Source organism: Pongo abelii, chromosome 7 (genome assembly GCF_028885655.2).
Source record: "Pongo abelii isolate AG06213 chromosome 7, NHGRI_mPonAbe1-v2.0_pri, whole genome shotgun sequence".
Classification (NCBI taxonomy): domain Eukaryota; kingdom Metazoa; phylum Chordata; class Mammalia; order Primates; family Hominidae; genus Pongo; species Pongo abelii.
In genome coordinates, this window is record NC_071992.2 from 3,206,931 (window position 1) to 3,227,952 (window position 21,022).

At 38.9% G+C, this 21,022-nt stretch overlaps 1 protein-coding gene across 1 annotated transcript in view; it reads right to left on the minus strand.

Moving 5' to 3' along the window:
• Positions 1-21,022, minus strand: part of CSMD1 (CUB and Sushi multiple domains 1) — a 2,063,616-nt gene that overhangs the window by 245,607 nt on the left and 1,796,987 nt on the right. Inside the window, exons 33-36 of the mRNA XM_024251429.3 lie at positions 20,213-20,308; positions 10,407-10,610; positions 9,368-9,492; positions 8,461-8,557 (exon numbers count right to left, since the gene is read on the minus strand). Of these exons, the coding sequence (XP_024107197.3) occupies positions 8,461-8,557; positions 9,368-9,492; positions 10,407-10,610; positions 20,213-20,308 (522 nt within the window). The remainder of the gene's footprint in view (positions 1-8,460; positions 8,558-9,367; positions 9,493-10,406; positions 10,611-20,212; positions 20,309-21,022) is intronic.

The following is a 21,022-nucleotide window of genomic DNA, read 5'->3' on the forward strand; positions in this document are numbered from 1 at the left end:
CTTTATAAACATTTTTAAAATATCGTAATTACAAAAAAAGTTTAAATGATTGATATCAATCATTTTTTCTGAAATATGTACCTCTTACGACTACTCACTCTTGTTTTTATTCAATAACTAACGTTTTAAATGGTTTAATATCTCCTTTATAAACATTTTTAAAATATTATGATTACAAAAAAGTTTAAATATTGATAACGCTTTAACACATTCAAACTTTATGGCTGACTTGTCATTTCTCCATATAAAATGTTTCTTAAAAATCCATTCTAAAACTTTAGAAATAATTTCTAACTTAAAGAAAAGTTGCAAATGTAGTATAATAAAACTGAAACATCCACTATCTCTCTATAGATAGAATTGTTATGTCTATATGTGTATGTGTAAAATTATTTTATTCTAAATGATTTAAGAGCAAGTTACAAGCATGATGACTCATTTCTCATAAAAAAAACCATTGTCCACTTTTTTTAAAACAAAGCAGTTCTCTAAATCAAAAATGTAACATAGATATGACATGCCATCCGCTGACCTCCTTTAAATTCCATCCATCTGCCCTCAGGGCTTGGAGAGGACAGGACTCTACTGGAATCACTCAGGGCATCCTGTGTTAAACCCTCCATTTTCTTTAGTCTGGAAGAGTTCTCTGGTCTTTCCCTGTCTTTCGTGAACTTAACACTTTTGGAAAAAAATAATAAGCAAGTTCTTTTGTGGGATTTTTTTTTTTTAATTTGCGTTTGTCTGATGCTCTGTGTGATTATATGAGGCCATGCATTTGGGGCAAGAATAGAAAGTGGGGTGCTGCATTCTTCCGAGGGCTTCTTACTGCTGAGCTCCCTGTGGTGGGAGGGGGCCGGCCCCATGTGGGTTCACAGATGCTGATTCCAGCATCACTTCCTGACACCGCTCAGCACGACTGTGAATTCATATCAGCCGCTTGCCATCAGCTGTGCTGGGAGTATTTACGCCACAGCAATTGCAACGTGACACAATAATTCAATCTGCTGCTGCTGCTCTTTCTTCCTTCCTCCTTTCTTCTTCCTCCTTCCTCCTTCCTCCTCCTTCTCCCTTCTTCCTTCCTCCTTCCCCCTTCTCCTTCTTCTTTTTGAGAGTCAGTTTCTCTGTATACCAATGCATACAACAGCCCATTCTTGAAGATCTTGTATCACTTGGTGAGAGAGGTGTCTGTCAGACCCCTCCAAGTTGAAGGTGACTTTTTACTCCTTGTCATGACTTAGGATTCACGGGGGAGAGGCACAGGGATGATGAGAGAGTCCTGTTTCTCTTTTTTATTTTTATTTTATTATTATTATACTTTAAGTTTTAGGTTACATGTCCACAATGTGCGGGTTAGTTACATATGTATACATGTGCCATGCTGGTGTGCTGCACCCAATAACTCGTCATTTAGCATTAGGTATATCTCCTAATGCTATCCCTCCCCCCTCCCCCCACCCCACAACAGTCCCCAGAGTGTGTCCATGTGTTCTCACAGTTCCCCTTCCTGTGTCCATGTGTTCTCACTGTTCAATTCCCACCTGTGAGTGAGAACATGCGGTGTTTGGTTTTTTGCCCTTGAGATAGTTTACTGAGAATGATGATTTCCAATTTCATCCATGTCCCTACAAAGGACATGAACTCATCATTTTTTATGGCTGCATAGTATTCCATGGTGTATATGTGCCACATTTTCTTAATCCAGTCTATCCTGTTTCTCATCAACACTTCACCCACTAGCTTGATGTGTCCTGACGTTCCAGCCTGAGACCATCATGAGAAGGACTGCCTGACGATGACATTCACCCTTCTCCACTTATGAGCTGGTATTCTTCAGCCACGGAAAGCTTTAATTTTCATTCATTTTATTAATTCACTAATCTAATTTTGTCATTATAAAGTTATAAATTTCTATTTTTGTTGTCGTCGTTGTTTTTTTAGAGACAGGTCTCACTCAGTCACCCAGGCTGGAGTGCAGTGGTGCGTTCACAGCTCACTACAGCCTTGAACTCTTGGGCTCAAGACATCCTCCCACATCAGCCTCCTGGGTAGCTGGGACTACAGATGCATGCCACCAGGCCTGGCTCATTTTTTCAGTTTTTTATAGAGACGAGGTCTTGCTATGTTGCTGAGACTAGTCTCAAACCCCTGGCCTCAAGTCATCCTTCCGCCTTGGCTTCCCAATGTGCTGGGATATGCGTGAGCTGCCATGCAGGTCATAAAGGTCTATTTCATACCAAATGGTTTATCTCGATTTATTCCTACCACAGCTTTGTAGTCAGTATTTATCCAAGAAGTGCTGGTTCCTTTAATGGGAGAATGGTGTTTAGAAGGGTAGTTAGAAAGCAGAATTTGGGTGCTACTGGGCTGTTGTTTCATACCTCTCAAAAGACAGAGGTAGAAAATAAAATATGTACATACACACATATACACTATATTTGTGTCTATAGCTATATATATACTAAAACCATGCATTTGCCCCAATATCCCTAATTCAAACCATGTGTTCACCCCAATATCCCTAATTCAAATCCAGTGCAAACAGGCCCATCCTAGCCTTTGTCATTTCCATTTTCACATTCATTCCACCCCTGACAATGTTAACACAAACTATAAGCAAATCCTGTTTGTGCCAAAAGAGCCACTTATTCTTCACACTTCCAGAAGCCTGGCCCAGAGTAAATAAAGAAAAGATGCACAGCCACAAGGAAAAGGAAGTTATGCTTTCTAAATTGGGACAAATGCCATGTAGCCCTCAAAAGAAAAGGAGGCTGGGCTTTGGAAAACTTGTGTGGGGTGAACACATGAAGCCTGAGACCACTGTTTCCTTTGCTATTTTCGTCATTAGACCTTGGGCCTTATGACTTGTGGTACACAGGAAAGGAATGAGGTATTGAGAGAGAACAGCAGAACTATAAAGTCAACCTCCAAAAATTGTGACCTGAAAGGTGGCAGAGGCAAAGAAGGAAGGAAACCCCTCTTAGATACCTGGTCTCAGCTGAAACATAAGGAAAGAGAACAACGGGTCTGCTTTGGCTATTATTAGGAGAATAGAGGCAAAAGAGAGACTAGAAATAATGATTTTAGGCCAGGCACAGTGGTTCATGCCTGTAATCCCAGCACTTTGGGAGGCAGAGGCAAGTGGATCACCTGAGGTCAGGAGTTCGAAACCAACCTGACCAACATGGAGAAACCCTGTCTCTACTAAAAACACAAAATTAGCTGGGCGTGTAGCACATGCCTGTAATACCAGCTACTTGGGAGGCTGAAGCAGGAGAATCGCTTGAACCCAGAAGGCGGAGGTTGCAGTGAGCCGAGATCATGCCGTTACACTCCAACTTGGGCAACAAGAGAGAAATTCTGTCTCATTAAAGAAAAAACAAAACATATATAATAAATAATATATAAATATACTACATATTATATATTAATACATAATAATATGTTATATAATAATATATAATATACATGAATATATAATACATGTCATATAAATTATGACATAATTATATATTATATGATATATGATATATAAATATATATTTTCATATATATTTATATATCATATATCATATATATCATATATGTGTCATATATTATATCATATATCATATATTATATATCATATATTATATATGTCATAGATTATACATATAATTATATATATAATATATATGTGATTATAATGATTTACTCAGTGACTGAGTAAAGACAATCTTTAGACACACAACTAGATGAACGTATCATCCCTTCATTCTGGTTGGCCCTCACCAGCCAGAGCACTCATTCCTCTTCACCTGGGGAGCAGCAAGTGAAAGCTAGAGGGGCCAGATGTTTCCAGACTAAACTGCGCAGGAGAGATACAGAGCATGAGTGTTCCCTTCTCTACTGCCACTTCAGAACATCGACCATTATATCAGAGTTAAATTAGGAAGTCTTCTTGATTATTCTTTCCGAGTGAATATACAAATGGACTTGATATTCACAATGGCCACAACCCTAAAGAAAAACATTCCTAATTTGTGAACATGGTTCTTCTCATATTTTCCCCACAATATGCATAGGGGACAAGGACAGAAAGCAGCTGAGACGAGGATGATGGGTGGTTGATAAGGCTCGTTCACAAAAACACCATTGTCTTAAAATGTGAAAACATCTTAGAACAACTATAAACCACTCATATATCAGACATCTCCAAGGCCTCTCAAAACTATATAAATGCTTAAATGTTAAACCATGAAAAGTGAGTGGTCTGTTTAACTTCAGAACATGTGCACTTGCGATATTGTACCTATATGTATATTCTTTAATAGAATTAGTTTTAGATATAAAAAATTCAATTTAAGTGAATATGAAAACATTTTATCAGTCTGACTCTCTTATAGATTTATTACAGAAAACAATGGTATTTTATGTTGTTAGACCTAATCACATTATTTTAAACTGGATATATATCTTCATATAATAGTTATTAAATTTTTTTATTTGATAGTAGTGTCATTTGTCCATTCATATTTTATTTAACTTAGATTTCTAAAACATTTGCATCTTTGAATTCTTTTTACTAAGGAAATTGAAAGCAACAAACTAAATATTTCATAACTATTTGTATGAGACAATTTTTTTTTTTTAAGATAGAATCTCACTCTGTTGCCCAGGCTGGAGTGCAGTGGCACGATCTTGGCTCACTGCAGCCTCTGCCTCCTGGATTCAGGCAATTCTCCCACCTCAGCCTCCCAAGTAGCTGGGACTACAGGTGCGTGCTTGGCCAACTTAAAAAAAAAAAAGTCTTTTGTAGAGATAGTGTTTTGTTATGTTGCCCAGGCTGTTCTCAAACTCCTGGGCTCAAGCATTTCTCCCATCTTGGCCTCCTAAAGTGCTGGGATTGCAGACATGAGCCACCACAACCACTGAAGCCAACACATATCCTAAAATATTGTGATGAGAATCAAATATTATGAGAAAAGATTAAAAGGTTATAAGGCTAACACCTGTATTTTAACCTGTATTTTCTCAGTATTTTATCATAAGTATTTTTATTCCTTGTATATGTTACATCTCAGAAATATGAAAAAGAAAAAAAAAGTATAAATTCTGCTCACATCATTGATATATAGTTGTTGTATAACAAAGAATTTTTCTGGTCTTTATCCCTGATATCCAGGAGGCAAACTCTAAGCCCTTGGAATTTCCCAGGTGGCAGGAGTGTCTTTGCGGTCCATGGAGGAGCTTCTCACACCACACTGTTTATGGTGATTGTGATGATGATGATTATGGTAACTCAGGAAGGGGGCTGGGCATGCTGGAAAGATCAATAATAGGATTAGAGGGTCAAGGCTTTGAGCCATGTGATATCAGCCCAACCTCCCAACCTCTGGGCAGGGAAGGGAGCTGGAGGTTAAGTTCAACCCTGTAGCCAATAATTCAATCAATCTTGCCTGTGTAAGCAAAACCCTGTAAAAACTCTGGCACCAAAGCTCAGGTGACAATGCACTTCAATGTGCTGGAAGTTCCTGAGGACACAGAGGCTTCCTGTTTGGGACCTTCCCAGATGTCACCCTATGAGTCTCTTCATTTGGCCGGCCCTGGTTTGTCTCCTTTATAATATAGTCTTAATCACATGTATAAGTCCATCGCTTTCTCAAGTTCTGTGAGGTACTCTAGGGAACTATCAAAAACTGAAGGGACCATGGACCCCCTAAATTTGTAGCCAGTTGGTCAGAGTGCAGGTGGCCTGGGAGGCCGGAGGGCTTGCAGCTGATGTCAGAGGGGAGTCCTGTGCAGAAGCATGAAGTGCACAAACTCCGTGCTAACTCCAGGAAATTAGTATCAGAATTGCATTGCAGTGGTATTTATGTCAAACATACTTTTTCAAATTTTCTCCTGGCTAACTCCAAAAACTGAAATTAATAAAAATGAGACTGTTGTTATTTTTCATGCATACAGAGGCAACGTGGTCACTTCTTTTTTTCATTATTATTAGTAAGGCATTTCCCTGCTAACTTTGGCTAATCCATCATGCAGCTGTCTTAATTTTGCCGTCTCCTGCTTTCTGCTGGTAATGCCTACATTTGTGTGTAAAATGTGTTCTGTCACAGATTCATGACTGAGAACATTAGGTTAAAAACTTAATTCAATACTAAATACTCTCTTTTGAAAAATTAACCTATTTCTAATATTAATTAGGATATATGAGATTATTACACATCTGAAGCTAAGTTCACTTGTGTTACTCAAGGGAAGGCTTAATATGAGGTTGCTGTAGAGCAGTTGATAAATCCAAATATATGTGAATGATAAGATTTGATCCTTAGACAAAAAGTGGCAAAACACATATTTTGTAAGCAGGTTTTACCAACTGAATTCATAAACTGTGTGGTAGGTGCTAGGAATTGTGCATGACACTCAGAGATTAATATAGATTCTGAAGAAACTTAAATCTCTAGAAACTAAAAGAACACTTTACTTAAAAATGACCAACACAATTCAATATCTGAGTGTAGAGAAACGGACACAGACTGCGTGGCTCCTGTGACCTGAAGGATTTCCTGTCTCTCTTTCTCTGATTTGTCTAGCTATATTTCACTAATCTGTTAGGATATTTTAATTTTTCCCAGGTAGCTTTTTTTCCTCTTAAACCTTAAAAAAAAAAAGTGTGACTTTTTTTCCCTCCTGTAACATCCATCACCTACCTGTAATGCTGTCTATTTACCTAATATTATTTATATAATTACATTAAGTGTTGGCATCTGTGTAGATTTTAACTTGTGTTGTTGTTGTTGTTGATGTTTTTAATGAGAGAGGCCTTATCTTTTATTATTAACAACAAACACAGTGTCTGATATCTAGCAGGTACTTTAAGAAATCATGTGCTAAACTAAACTATTGCAACAGCTATGTGGTCAGGGGAAGAAAGAGGGATTTCCTAGTGGAGATGGGCCTTGAGTTCTAGCTTTTAAGGACAGCAGTGGGCTATTTGAAATAAAAGTTCCGAAAAGTATAAATAGTACACAGGCAGGCAAACATGGATGTGAGTGACAAATAACAACAAGATGATAGACTGGCACTTTATTCCCAACACCTTAAATGGCCGTGCCCAAATAAAAATATGGTTTTATTTGCTGAGAACCACAGATAAGATCTTTGAACCATTTGAAGTGATAAAATGGAAGTTGTATCAGACACTGTGAATGGCCAGTGCACTCTCTATTTTCTTTATTTTTTTTAACCTATTGAGTAAAAGTAGAATGGAAATGTTTAGGGAAGAAATATTCACAGTTAAGAAAAAATATATATTACAGCCTCCCTTTACAGTAAACAGCTGACAGAATTCACACCAAAGGGATAGAAGGAATCAGCCACTGCAAGCAAGAAGGGACTCATGGAAAATAGTACTTTTTCTGTGTCATCTTGGACAATTCTCTAGTACCTAATCTTTATTCTTCATTGGTAAAACAGAGACAACAATAATCCCTTAGAACTTAGTTGGTGCTGTCATATTGGTTAGTTTTTGTAATTTTAGTAGAGACGGGGTTTCGCCATGTTGGCCAGGCTGGTCTCGAACCCCTGACCTCAGGTGATCCACCCACCTCGGCCTCCCAAAGTGCCAGGATTACAGGTATGAGCCACCGCGCCTGGCCATATTCAAGATAAAATTAACCATTCATGTTAACACACGTTCATAACTGGCAAAGTAAAGGCTCAGGAAGTGTGGGCAATTGTGAGGACAGTGATAACCAGGGAGATAATGGCAATATTGATCATCATCACTGCTCATGAAGTTTGAGTCCTAATGCTATTACGATGTAATGCTATTACAAAGCAAAGTGAAAGAGAGCGGTGTCATGCATCTGGAGGCAGGATATCCTGTTAAACAAAAGCAAAATTGAGATCTGAATAACGCTCCAGGGCAATGGGAAGGGAAGACTTGCAGGGCATTTGGAAAGCAGAATCTTCAAGGTGGGCGCATTCGTGAGAGTTGGAGGTGCAAGAAAGGGTAACAGAGGGTGGACTTGCAGTGGACTACAATTTCATGTCTGGCTACATATGAGTATGGTAGAATCTCAGGACTAGCTGAGCCCACATGCTCAGTGTAATTTTCCCAGATTGCTTAATGTCAGGCTGTGCATTTTAAGAGTTGAGAACCGTTTTCTAATCTCTGCCTCTTCGCTACCTCACATTATTATTCCTGGCTTCTGCTGCCAGCCTGAGACCTGCCACACATCAAAGCTGTGCTACCTGACACTTTTAGATTGGTCTCCTGCTCGTGGAGAACACAGCTTTGTTTTTACTCACCTGTCTCTTGATGGTCTTACTCTAAGACTCAGCACTAGAGGAACCATTATGGAGACAGAAGAATTGCGTAGGAAAATGTCTATGTGGAGTGTTTGTTGGTATTTATGTTGTTTTCTTGGTATTTGCAGATTTTGAGTCACAAAGGTGAGGAAATTGACTCCATCTTACCTGAGAAGCTTCCCAGTCTGGGTGCGGTCACATCCCCACCATCGTGGATCTCAAGGGAGTCCCAGTTCTGCTCCGTGGCAAAACTGATCACTTGAATCTACCAAACCATGACATTAAGTTAATATTTATTTTTGGCTTAACACAATTAGTCTAATTAGATGGGGTATTGAGGTTTTCCATGATTAAGGTGTATATATATATATATACACCTTAATAATGCCTCCAATGCCATAATATTATATATATATATCTTAATCATGAAAATCATCTCTATATATATATATGGCAAAATTTAAAAAAACAAACCATGAAAGAACAATTTCTTTTTGTTTTTCTTTTTTTTTTTTTTTGAGATGCAGTCTTGCTGTCACCCAGGCTTGAGTGCAATGGTGCAATCTTGGCTCACTGCAACCTCTGCCTCCCGGGTTCAAGCAATTCCCCTGCCTCAGCCTCCCTAGCAGCTAGGATTACAGGTGTATACTACCATGCCTGGCTAGTTTTTGTATTTTTAGTAGAGACAGGGTTTTACCATGTTGGCCAGGCTAGTCTTGAACTCCTGTGACATCAAGTGATTCGCCTGTCTTGGCCTCCCAAAGTGCTGGGATTACAGGCATGAGCCACTGCGCCCAGCCAAAAGAACAATTTCTAGAAATGGTACTTTTGATAGTTTTTATTCTAAAAAACTGATTGTATTTATTCAAAATATAGAAACATGATTAGAAATATTTTGTAGAAATACTAAGAAAAGGGAAACAGAGTATAGTCTATGTATTTAAAACAACCAATATAAAAGGAAAAAGAGGGAGAGAGAGAGAGATGGAAAGAAAGATAGAACAAAAGAATGAAAGAAGGAAGCCCATGGACCCCAGCTGAGCCCTGTTGTAGACTGTGGACTTCAATGACTCACCTGAATCCCCGAGCCCTCCGTAACTATGATCTTCCATATACAGTTCAAGTTGTTTCCGTATGGCTCAGGGTAGCCAGGGGACAGGATTGTACCTCTTCGTTGAGTGAAATTGCCACTGCAGGGTACTAAAAGACAGAACCATATGTCAAAGTGCCTTGGGACAGTGTCGATGTGGCATGCAGTTTTCTTTTACTGTGTGACCAGACAGTAAGAGAAAATGTACACGAACAATGATACGTTAAACGGCATTTTTAGCCAAGGTAAAATTTAGTGTATTTTCTTTTAAATTAGCAAAATAATGGATTATTACCTGTTATACTACTCAGTTATAGATCTTGAGTCTATAAATAAATCTATCCAAGTTCTCTAAGGAGGGACGGTGTCTAATGATGGCATCTCCAAAGTGAATTCTGTTTAGAACAATTTACCTACTAGAATTTAAGGACCTTGGCAGAGCCTTCTCTTCTCCATGCAGACATGCATCTCCAAATGATATTAATGGGATTTATGAGCAAATTCAAGAGAAGAGGCGCTTAAAATGTACAAACGATTCAAGTGCTAATCATGATTGCGCTAGAGTTTCCCACACAAAATGAAGCAGGTAAACTATAACTAACAAGGTCATTGTTATTCAGCCTGCATTTACCTATTAATTTTCAAACATTCATCAGCACCAATTTATTAAAAGGACGTTACACAAGTAATATAGCAAATCAACATGATAATGATTTTTTCCCAAAACGAGATTATGTTCTATAACCATGACTTTAGAGTTGATGGCCTACTTCATAAATATGGAGAAGGGAAACATGCTTTATCCTTGTTAAGATGATGAGATGTTTTATGAAACACAATAATTTTTAGGGTTTGGCTACTAACTCAATTATTTTCCATGAAACAAATTGCCCTTTAAATGGGTCATGAGCCAGATGGATTCACGTAGCCTGGATAGAAACATGAGAAGTAACTCTTTGGCACCACCACACAATTCTGGTGGGCAGCCCTGTGCCCGTGAACGCCGCTTAGGGACACTGCTTACCCACACAGCTGGGGATCGTGTCATTCCACTGTGCCAAGGCGTTGGGCACGGACTGGCAGTGGAGCGCCGTGGAACCCTGAAGCAGGTATCCCGGGTTGCACTCGAATCGGACGATGGAGCCTGCCGAAAACTCAGAACCAATTCTCCTTCCGTATCTGGGCTCGGGGACAGAGCTGCATTGGGTGTCGCTGGTACGAGGAACAGCTAGAAGCAAAGTACAGAACACAGCTGTCTGTATCTGCATCAGCAAGCCAGGACGTTGCGTGGAACATGGGTTTAAGATGGGACCAAGGAGAGCTGATGCAGACAGAGAATTCAATAATGCCTCCAACAATCGCTATAGAGAATGATTTGAGGAGCTGGGACCACGCAGAGCTGGTGCAGATAGAGAAGTTAATAAAGCCTCCAACAATCCCTACAGAGAATGATTTGAGGAGCACGTTCCCAACTGTACTTCGTCCTCAGGACCATCTCAGTGTCCTCACTTCAGACGAGGAAAATGGCATAAAAAGACTCAATGCCTTATGAGGACTGATTGATATTCAGGTGATTACATTTAATCATCCTGCTAGTGATAATGAGATGACTAACCATGTGTACTTGTCCTCACAGGCCTCAGAGTCTAATGAGAAAAGCTACCATATGAGGGATTTGTTATAATATGGCCATTGTGATGTAATAAAAATCTTAAACTACCATCAGATCCAGCAATCCCACTTGTGTATACTTATCTAAAGGAATTTAAATCGGGATCCCAAAGAAAAATCGGTACTCTCACATTCACTGTAGCATTCTTCAAAATAGTCTGGATGTGCAAACAACCTAAATGTCCATCATCAGATGAACAGATAAAGAAAACATGGAGTAGATAAAAGAAGAAATTCTGCTATTTGTAATAACACAGATGAACCTTGAGGACATCGTGCTCAGTGAAATAAGCAAATAAGCAGTCACAGAAGGACGAATACCTTATGATTCTACTTCTATGGGGAGATCTAAAGTAGTGGCACTCATAGAATCAGAGAGATTTACAGTGGTAGTTACTGGGGGATGGGGAACAGGAAAATGGGAAGTAACTGTTGAGAGGGTGTAAAGTTTCAGTTACATAAAATGGGTATGCCCTGGAGATCTGCTCTACAGCACTGTGTTTATAGTTAAGAGGGTAGATTTTCTAATGAGAACACCTGCTCCACGTGCCATCATGTTGCATTTAGTCCTCCCTAAAGTCACCTGGGATGATCTCAATCTTAACAAGCCCCAGCTGGGTGCGGTGGCTCAAGCCTGTAACCCCAGCACTTTGGGAGGCCGAGGAGGGTGGATCACTTGAGGTCGAGAGTTCGTAGATCAGCCTGGCCAACAGGGTGAAACCCCTGTCTCTACTAAAAATACAAAAATTAGCCGGGCGTGGTGGCACCTGTCTGTAATCCCAGCTACTCGGGGGTCTGAGGCAGGAGAATCGCTTCACCCTGGGAGGCATAAGTTGCAGTGAGCCAAGATCACACCACTGCACTCCAGCCTTGGCGACAGATTGAGAAAAAAATAAATAAAATAAAAAATGAAAAAATAGCAAGCCCCTCCAGTTCTCTCTTGATGAGACTTTCCTAGGTTCTGTAAAATGGGTGGCCTTCATTGTTGCAGCAAGCGAAAACCCAGGTATATGGAATGACGTGTGTGTATCTCATGGTCTTTGGATAGTGGGTACTGACAGCTAAGTATCAGTGCAATGTGTGGGTGAGATAACTATTCAGGTTGTATGGCAGAAATTACCATCTACAGGAGATATTCCTGTTTATCAAAAGGATTGTGGGATAAAGATTAAAAAATACTTCAATTGGCAAAGAGGTTCGAAGGGCAAATAGTTATGCCCTTCGAAATTTGCTTATTTTGTTTTTGTCCTCTGCAATGAAAAAGACAGTATTTAGGTACTGTCTCTGGGATTCTATCCTCCTCAGTCCTTGTGTTTCTTCATCCTAAATGCACAGTTCTTTAACAGAATGTGCTTTTATACTCATTTTCTCTTAAAATAACCCTTCTATCTTCCCACAGCTTTTTCTAACACACTGGAATCTGTTTTATTTATTTATTTTCTGTTGAATCAGACCAACGACAGACATGATTTGGGTAACTGCTGCTGGGGAAGCAGTTCCATGAAAATGGAAATTGGCAGATTATTTTGATTAAACAATGTTTCAATTTGGTGTTGAGATATTTTCTATCAGAAGGCAAAATTAATAAAAGTGTCTACCTTTCTAACAGCACTGATGTGGAAAATAATTAATGTTTTATCAGAATCATTCTTCTCCAAGCTAAAAATGAAATACAGAATAACTATAATAGTCTACTACAGGTCAAGGATCTTTTATCTGAAATGTTTGGTGTTTCAGGTTTTGAATTCTTTTAGATTTTGGAATATTTGCATCAACATAATGAGATATCTTAGGGATGGGACCCAAGTCTAAACATGAAATTCATTGATGTCTAATACATGCCTTATACACATAGCCTGATACACCTTCTACACGTGCTTTATCCTTGTTAAGATGATGACTTAGTTTATGAAACACAGTAATTGTTATGGTTTGGCTACTACTCAATTGTTTCCCATAAAACAAGTTGCCCTTTAAATGGGTCACGAGCCAGATGGATTTATGTAGCCTGGAGACAGGCACAAGAAGCAGCACTTTGGCACCACGGAGAAGTTCTGGTGGGCAGCCATTTTATACAATATTTTATATTTTAAAATACAAATACAATATTTTATATTTTAAAATACATATGCAATATTTTATATTTTAAAATACAAACACAATATTGTAAATAATTTTGTGCATGAGACAAAGTGTTGACTGCATTTTCTATTGTGATTTGTCCATCACATGAAGTCAGGTGTGAAATTTTTCCTTTGTGGAGTCATGTTGGTGCTCAAAACAAAGAAGATTTTGGAGCATTTTGGATTTTGGATATTCAGATTAGGGATGCTCAATCCATATAACAAAATATTTCTTGAAATTATTTGTGTCATGTTTGTATGCCTGAGTATTTTGTTAGAGTTGAATAATGGCATGAAGAAAAAAAAAAGATATCCCATAGAGGCTTCCATAATCATCTCAAGGATCTTCCACAAAATGAAGAGCTATTGCCAGTTTTTCTACTTATGCTGGATTGCTTACAAAATACTTGCTTTCATGGCAAAGGTTCCACTTATCTAAGAGGCTTCAGGTATTACATCTCTCACTTGTATATCTGGGAGCTATACAAATATATTTGAGAGCTATGCAAACATATTTGTATCTTTGAGAGATACAGGGTATCACTGTCTTTCCAAGTTCCCAAAATGAGGAGAAATACAGCACCAAAGGTCATTTGTACACAAGTCACTATTAACTTTCTTCATGAACTTCAGAGTGGTCTATTTTCAAGGAAAATGACAATAAATGAATAACACCTGCATCTGGATAACATGACGAAAAATGTTTTTTAGAGGAAGAAGTTTGGAAAGTGAGGAGACCAGTTTTAAGGATTTGAGATAGTAGGACAGGGAGAAGCTGTGGAATTGAGATGTCACAGCTCCACGGAATGTCTTGGAAGGGGTGGGTGGAAATCAGACGGTGCTCTGTAACTTCATCCTCCCCACCAGTCCTCTGGCTCTGGCACTTCACCCGGACATTTCAGACGGCATCCGAGAGAAAAATTCTATTGTCTGTCGTCATCATTCTCTATCTTTTAGTAAATATTTCACACTGCTGTGAAGTCAAATTGAAATCAGCCCAGTGGAAAAGTGAGCAGGAATAAGGTCAGCCTGGAATAGAGGGTGATCAACAAAATGATTGACTTCTCAGGCCAGACAACCGTGTTTCTTCAGAGGCAGAATGTCCTCCTCTGGGGCTTTGAGGTGCTGAAAGTGGGAAGCAGCGCGAATGTGTGCACATCTGTCGGGAAAAGCCGGAAGCATATTGTGACAGGTTTGATGATCACCCTTCAACACCACAAATGCTCTAAGCTACAGATACATGCTGTTCCTTTACTGCATTTGTGTTACAGTCGATGTGAAAACCACAACAACAATAATAAAATAAATCTGAATGCATGTAGGACTCACTTGTAATACCTAAGTGAAGCAGTTTTCTTTTTGATGTAGTGACTGAGGGACATTTTCTATCTCAAAATCATTCCTCTCTCATCGTTGAAAAATCAGGTTGGACAAGCCATTACTAGTCAATGAATTAAAACATATATCACTGAATTGCAAGCAAAATTTTACATTTATTCTTCTTTGCAAAGAATATGCATTTTATAAGCTCTTGATACAAATGTGAGTTTTTAGATGTGGAAAACCAATGAAGCCATATAATTCATGCCATCTAAAAAGAAGAAGACACCAAGGGAAAATCAATCAAAACATGTATTTGCCTGCCCAGAAATAACCTCAAGAAACTCTTAATGTGCATCTTTCCTACCCAAACTGAGAAAAAAATATTTCTGTGTTTTTAGCTCTGTTTATTTTCAGACCATTCTATTAACTATTTTATTTTATTTTACTTTATTTTATTTTATTTTATTTTTGAGGTGGAGTCTCATTCTGTCACCCAGGCTGGAGTACAGTGGTGTGATCTAGGCTCACTACAATCTCTGCCTCCCAGGTTCAAGCAATTCTTCTGCCTCAGCCTCTCAAGAAGCTGAGACTACAGGCACATGCCACCACACTTGGCTAATAATTTTTTTTTTTTTTTGTACTTTTAGCAGAGATGGGGTTTCGCCATGTTGACTAGGCTGGTCTCAAACTTCTGAGCGCAGACAATCCGCCTGCCTTGGCCACCCAAAGTGCTAGGATTACAGGCATGAGTCACCATGACTGGCCTAATTAACTATATTTCCATGAATGCTAAAGAGACTGAGTCTTTCCAGCAGAAGACCCTGGAAGAAGAAGCCTTGAGCTCCTGAGCCTGGGAAGCAGGTGCTGCTTCAGGTGAGAGCCTGGCAGAGGAGAACCCAGGTTAGAGATGGTGACCCGGAAAACATGACTTGGAAAGAAAAAGTCCTGGCCAATTGACATTTATAAGCTGGGCACTGCGGAAGGGGTTCAATATAGAAATATGGTTTCCTTTTCCCTTTAAAATGTACAGTAAATCCTTGCAGTTTACTCATTTTGGTGTGAGTGTGTTATTTGGAAGGAACTGAAAGCAGCATTGAATTCTACGTTGAAACGAATTACAGAAATAGGCTTTTTATGAAAACAGCCAGGCATAAATATAAGACAATTGAAAAAAGTAGCATTGATGAGGTACTCTCCAACATGAAGGTTTACGGAGACACAGTCAATCATGCACATCAGAGGGATGCAGGAGAAGACAGGCCAGGGTGGGCAGCTGTGACCACCCTTCCTTAAATCCACAGGAGCCTCGGAGCAGGCAGGGAAGAGAAGGATGCGGGCTTTGTCTCCCTTGGCCTCTGTTTTCAGGCGGATTGATTCTAATGTTGGAAAGACAGGAATTACGGGCCAAAGCAAAATCTCTAAATGCAATGTAATTACTTAATGGCATAGAATCCATGGGTTCTTCTAATCCTGGAAGAAGCAGACTGTGCTGGAGTTACTAAGAAACAGTTTGTGTGATGTTCGGCTTTTGCATTGTGTCTAAGAATATGTTGATTTTAGGTGTAATATATTTTCTGTGAAATGACAAAGATCCCTAAACCTGTATAACCACGGCCAGTAATGCAGGTCCTGCCAGTCCCTGCTTGACGGTACAAGGCCAGGGAACTTAGGGAGAAGAGGGGAAGCTACAGGAGTCTCCTCCACTGTGAACACTCAAGGAATTCCCAGGAGCTAAGAAACTGGTATAAAACACTTTCTGCTAGATGCCAAAAAGCAAATGTACAAAGCTGAACATGTTCAACATTTAAAAGCAAGAATTGTATATCTCCCATGTCTTCAAGAAAGCTTGCTAATGCAGGGAGAAAATGTAGTCATGGTTCAGATTTGGAATATTAAAACTGTCAGAGGTGTTTGATCCAGAGTGACTCCATCTTCAATAGGGGCTGTGTAAAATGAGGCTGAGACCTACTAGGCTAAATTCACAGGAGGTCAGGTGTTCTAAGTCACAGGATGAGACAGGAGGTCGGCACAAGGTATAGGTCACAAAGACCTTGCTGATAAAAAGACGCCGTAAAGAAGCCGGCCCAAATCCACCAAAACCAAAATGGCAACTAAAGTGACCTCTGGTCATCGCCACTGCTCATTATATACTAATTATAATGTATTAGCATGCTAAGAGACACTCCCACCAGCATGATGACAGTTTACAAATGCCATGGCATTGCCAGGAAGTTACCCTAAAGGGTCTAAAAAGGAGAGAAATCCTAGTTAAAGGAATTGTCTACCCCTTTCCCAGAAAACTCACTAATAATCCACCCCTCATTTAGCATATAATCAAGAAATAATAGCAAGTATAAGCAGCTAAGTGGTCCATGCTGCTGCTCTATGGAGTAGCCATTCTTTCTTCCCTAACTTTCCTAATAAACTTGCTTTCACTTTACTCTACGGACTCGCCCCAAATTCTTTCTTGCGCGAGATCCAAGAACCTCTCTTGGCGTCTGGATCCGGACCCCTTTCCGGTAACAAAACCATTACAGATACTCTTATACTTCAGGAGGGGAATAATTAGATTTCTTTTCATGCCAGCTCCTCACCATAGCTTTAGCTTCTCAATTCTATTTGATTATATCACAGCTGAGGAAGTGGTTGCTGATTCAGAGGGGGGTGAAAGGTTGGGCGGGCAGGACTCATGCCTGAGCCACAGCTGCAAACAGTGCTCCATTATCACTGAAATGTGTTGGTAATGCAGGTCACTCATCTCAGTCTCCATACCGCTCCTTCTGGCACTGGAGACCAGTGAATTGTGAGTGCTTAATTCCTGGGAGAGTGGATAATGACCATGCCAGTTCATTCAATGGCACCAAACTAAAGATAAGAGAAGCTCCTGGCAAGTGCTGGCTCAACATGGATACGTCCATGCTGAAGGGTTATCCCTTTCTGAAGGGTCACTTGCCACAGCCTTCTCTGGGGCACCCCATGATCTCACTCACACCTTCTTCTCTCATGCTTTCCAAATGTACACTTCTGCTCTCAAGCAGTGTGGAAAACACACAAAAACTCAGCAATTGCATAGATTAACTAGAATACTACATTAAAAAGCCTCTAGACTTACATTGCTTCACAAGTTCAGAAAGATGGTAATATCATCGTTAATTCTGTCTTCATATTACTAACCAGAATGACATGGGGTGTGGGAAGCAGAGGGCTAGAGACCATGATCTGTGCATGTCTGGAGTCACACACACGTTTTTTTGCACACTGACGCTGTTGCAAACATTTTTCACTTCAGTCCCCAGCAGCTCTTTATAACAGAACTGTGTCTGTTAACAAGGGTTAGGTACCCTACAACGATGGAAATCATAAAGTCTATGTGCAATTTGAAGCTGAATTTGTTTATGAATGAATGAAACTGTAATGGTGTATGAAAGCACTGTTTAGAATATTTTTATATAATATAGTTCAAATACTTTTTTTTTTGAGATGGAGTCTCGCTCTTTCGCCCAGGCTGGAGTGCAGTGGCGCCATCTCGGCTCACTGCAAGCTCTGCCTCCCGGGTTCACGCCTTTCTCCTGCCTCAGCCTCCCGAGTAGCTGGGACTACAGGAGCCCAGCACCACCCCTGTCTAATTTTTGTATTTTTAGTAGAGATGGGGTTTCACCGTGTTAGCCAGTATGGTCTCGATCTCCTGACCTCGTGATCCACCTGCCTCGGCCTCCCAAAGTGCTGGGATTACAGGCGTGAGCCACCGCGCCCAGCCTCAAATACTTTTTAGGCTTCAATGGAACTACTGTCTTTCAAGAAGCAATCTTCAATTTAACTTTTCATGTGTATGCAAAACTTTCACCATTGCTGTTGGGTAATTTATAAGTCGCATGTATGATTCCAGTTCTTTACTTCCAAAAAAACTTAGTTTTGATAAAAAGACATCCATTTTTTGCATAAACACACTAGTAGGAGCAAAGCAAGAGAAGGAGGTATATTAGAAATTTATAAAATATTGACGATGTTAGAGTGATTATATACTCTTGGGGACAAGAAAAATAAATTTCCTCTACAAATGATGTTCTTTTCTTTCTACTTTTCTGTATCTTTGACATTTTGATGAAAACGTATTACTTTAAATAAGCATAATATTTAAAATACATGCCTTCCAAGGACAATATTTGCATATAAGACACCAGGATATTTGCATGCAATATATTGTCTGATGATAGGATAGATTTTATAATCTTTATCAAAAACCAAATAAAGCCCCTTATAAAGGCAGACAAAGTCAGTCACTTGAGTGTTTCCAGGAGAAAAAATGTTCAGGCAGCCCAGTTTCTTTACACATCCCACAAACTTTGGTTAAACGTGATTCTGCTTTTGCAAAGTAAGATAGAATTTATTTGAAAAAATTAGAAGTAGTAAGAGACGGGTTGTTTCAACAGGCCCCTCTCTAATAAAGTCCATTTTTAAAAACTACTGAGTAATTATTTACATTTTAATAAAAGGTGTAACTTATAACAATGTAACTCTTTTTAATGCAGTAGCATCTCCGTTCATTCAATGGCTACTTACACAGGATCAGAGAGATCTTTGTCTCGTGATTAACTGTTAAGCATCATCCTCATTCTCTTCCCATTACTCTTTAAATTATCTAATTGCTGAAAACTGAAGGGTTTTTTACACTGAACTGTTTTGAAGTCATGAATTTCCCAGTTTGAGATGATTAGAAATGATTGATAAATAATATAACACTGTTATACTCCATCTTTTTAAAAAATACGTAATAGTATCAATAATGTTTTCCGGAGGAATCCTTATTAAAGGAAAGAAACCATTTTGCTAAGAAAAAATTTTTCTCCAGATCTGAAGAAAATACTTAACAGTGGCCATTAGTATCTGTAGCCTCCAGCAAAATTGAGACCTAGAAAAACTAAGTATTGCTTTTTATTTTTGAGCACACAGTTTATCTCTGAACACGACTATTTCTTCCAGATGTCAACCTCTCCAGTCATGACAAGCTCCACGCAAACGCTTAATCCAAGCTTCCGAAAGTGTGTGAACGGTTTATGTGGTCATTTTTTCGATGCAAAACAAAAGCGAAACATATTAGGAGAAAATTCTTTACTTTTCAGAATTTTTGAGCAATCTCAAATATTTTTTAAAAGGTTTAAATTAAAAAATAAGTATAAAGGTGTAAAAGTACCCAAAGTTAATAAAACACAAACAAAATAAAATAGGTATTTAGTTAGGATAAGAGATGCATGCGTGATATTTTGTTTTTTGTTTTGTTTTGTTAAATTTCCATTTAAGCTTAGTTTTTATAATAAAATGTGAAATTGTATAATGCATTTTAAATATATTTCCTATATTGTTACTAAGATCTAAACTATTACAAAATACTTAATTAGATAAAATACTGTATTTGAAATCATCTTACGAGATGTGAAGAGCTACAGAAAGGTAATATGATCAATATTTATTCCCTTCTAGTGCCTGATAAATTAGATATTATTGTGTTTTTGTAGTAGAAATATGAGTTTCAACCGTCAAAAAATTGTAATATTTTTATTAAATAATTTTATTATAAACATACGAACACCTTCAGCTCCTTAAATATTACAAAAATGCAACTGAGATGTTTTGAGTGCTTTGTCTGAGACTAGCAGTGTGTGCAGCATCAGGAAAGACCACAGTGACATGTGGAGACATGTGGAGTGACGTTTACCTTGATACACGAAGTGGAAGCCCCTGGCAGAGGCACCGCTCTTTGCACTGAATCGGAGCAGAATTTGATTTGACGTAGCCAAGGGCAATGTTTCCCCTAGAAATGAAAACAAAGACAATACATGGGATTCAGAAAACACACAGCACTGTGGAGGACAGTAGTATTTTGGAAAATGGTGATAAAGTTGAAATTTCACATTTATTTTTTGAACTTTTAAAACATTTTCACTTTATGGTTTAAAACTCAAATACGCTGTTTTTATAAAGATTAAAAACTCTGTCCTAGGCAAGAATAGGCAGTGCATTTGATTAAAATATACTGTAATCATTTTTTCGCTTATGATTCCTTTTGAAGACAGCACCAATGGTAGGCCTATATAATAGAGGAGATACAAGTAAAGGGTGAATCATTTGCTCAGAATCACCTTAATTTGATTTTAGTTAAAATTAAAAGAATTTTACTTAAAATTTTTTAAAAAGTAACTGAATCCAAAGATGATTTTTTAAAAATTAAAGATTCAGAAAAGGCCTTCTGAAGTATATTTTTAACCTTTAAAAGCACATATAGGCCTGGTACGGTGGCTCACACCTGTAATCCCAACACTTTGGGAGGCTGAAGCTGGTGGATCAGGCCAGGAGTTTGAGACCAGCCTGGCCAATATGGGGAAACCACGTCTCTACTAAAAATACAAAAATTAGCCAGGCGTGGTGGTGCATGCCTGTAATCCCAGCCACTCAGGAGGCTGAGGTGGGAGAATCACTTGAACCTGGGAGATGGAGGTTGCAGTGAGCCAAGATGGTGCCACTGCAC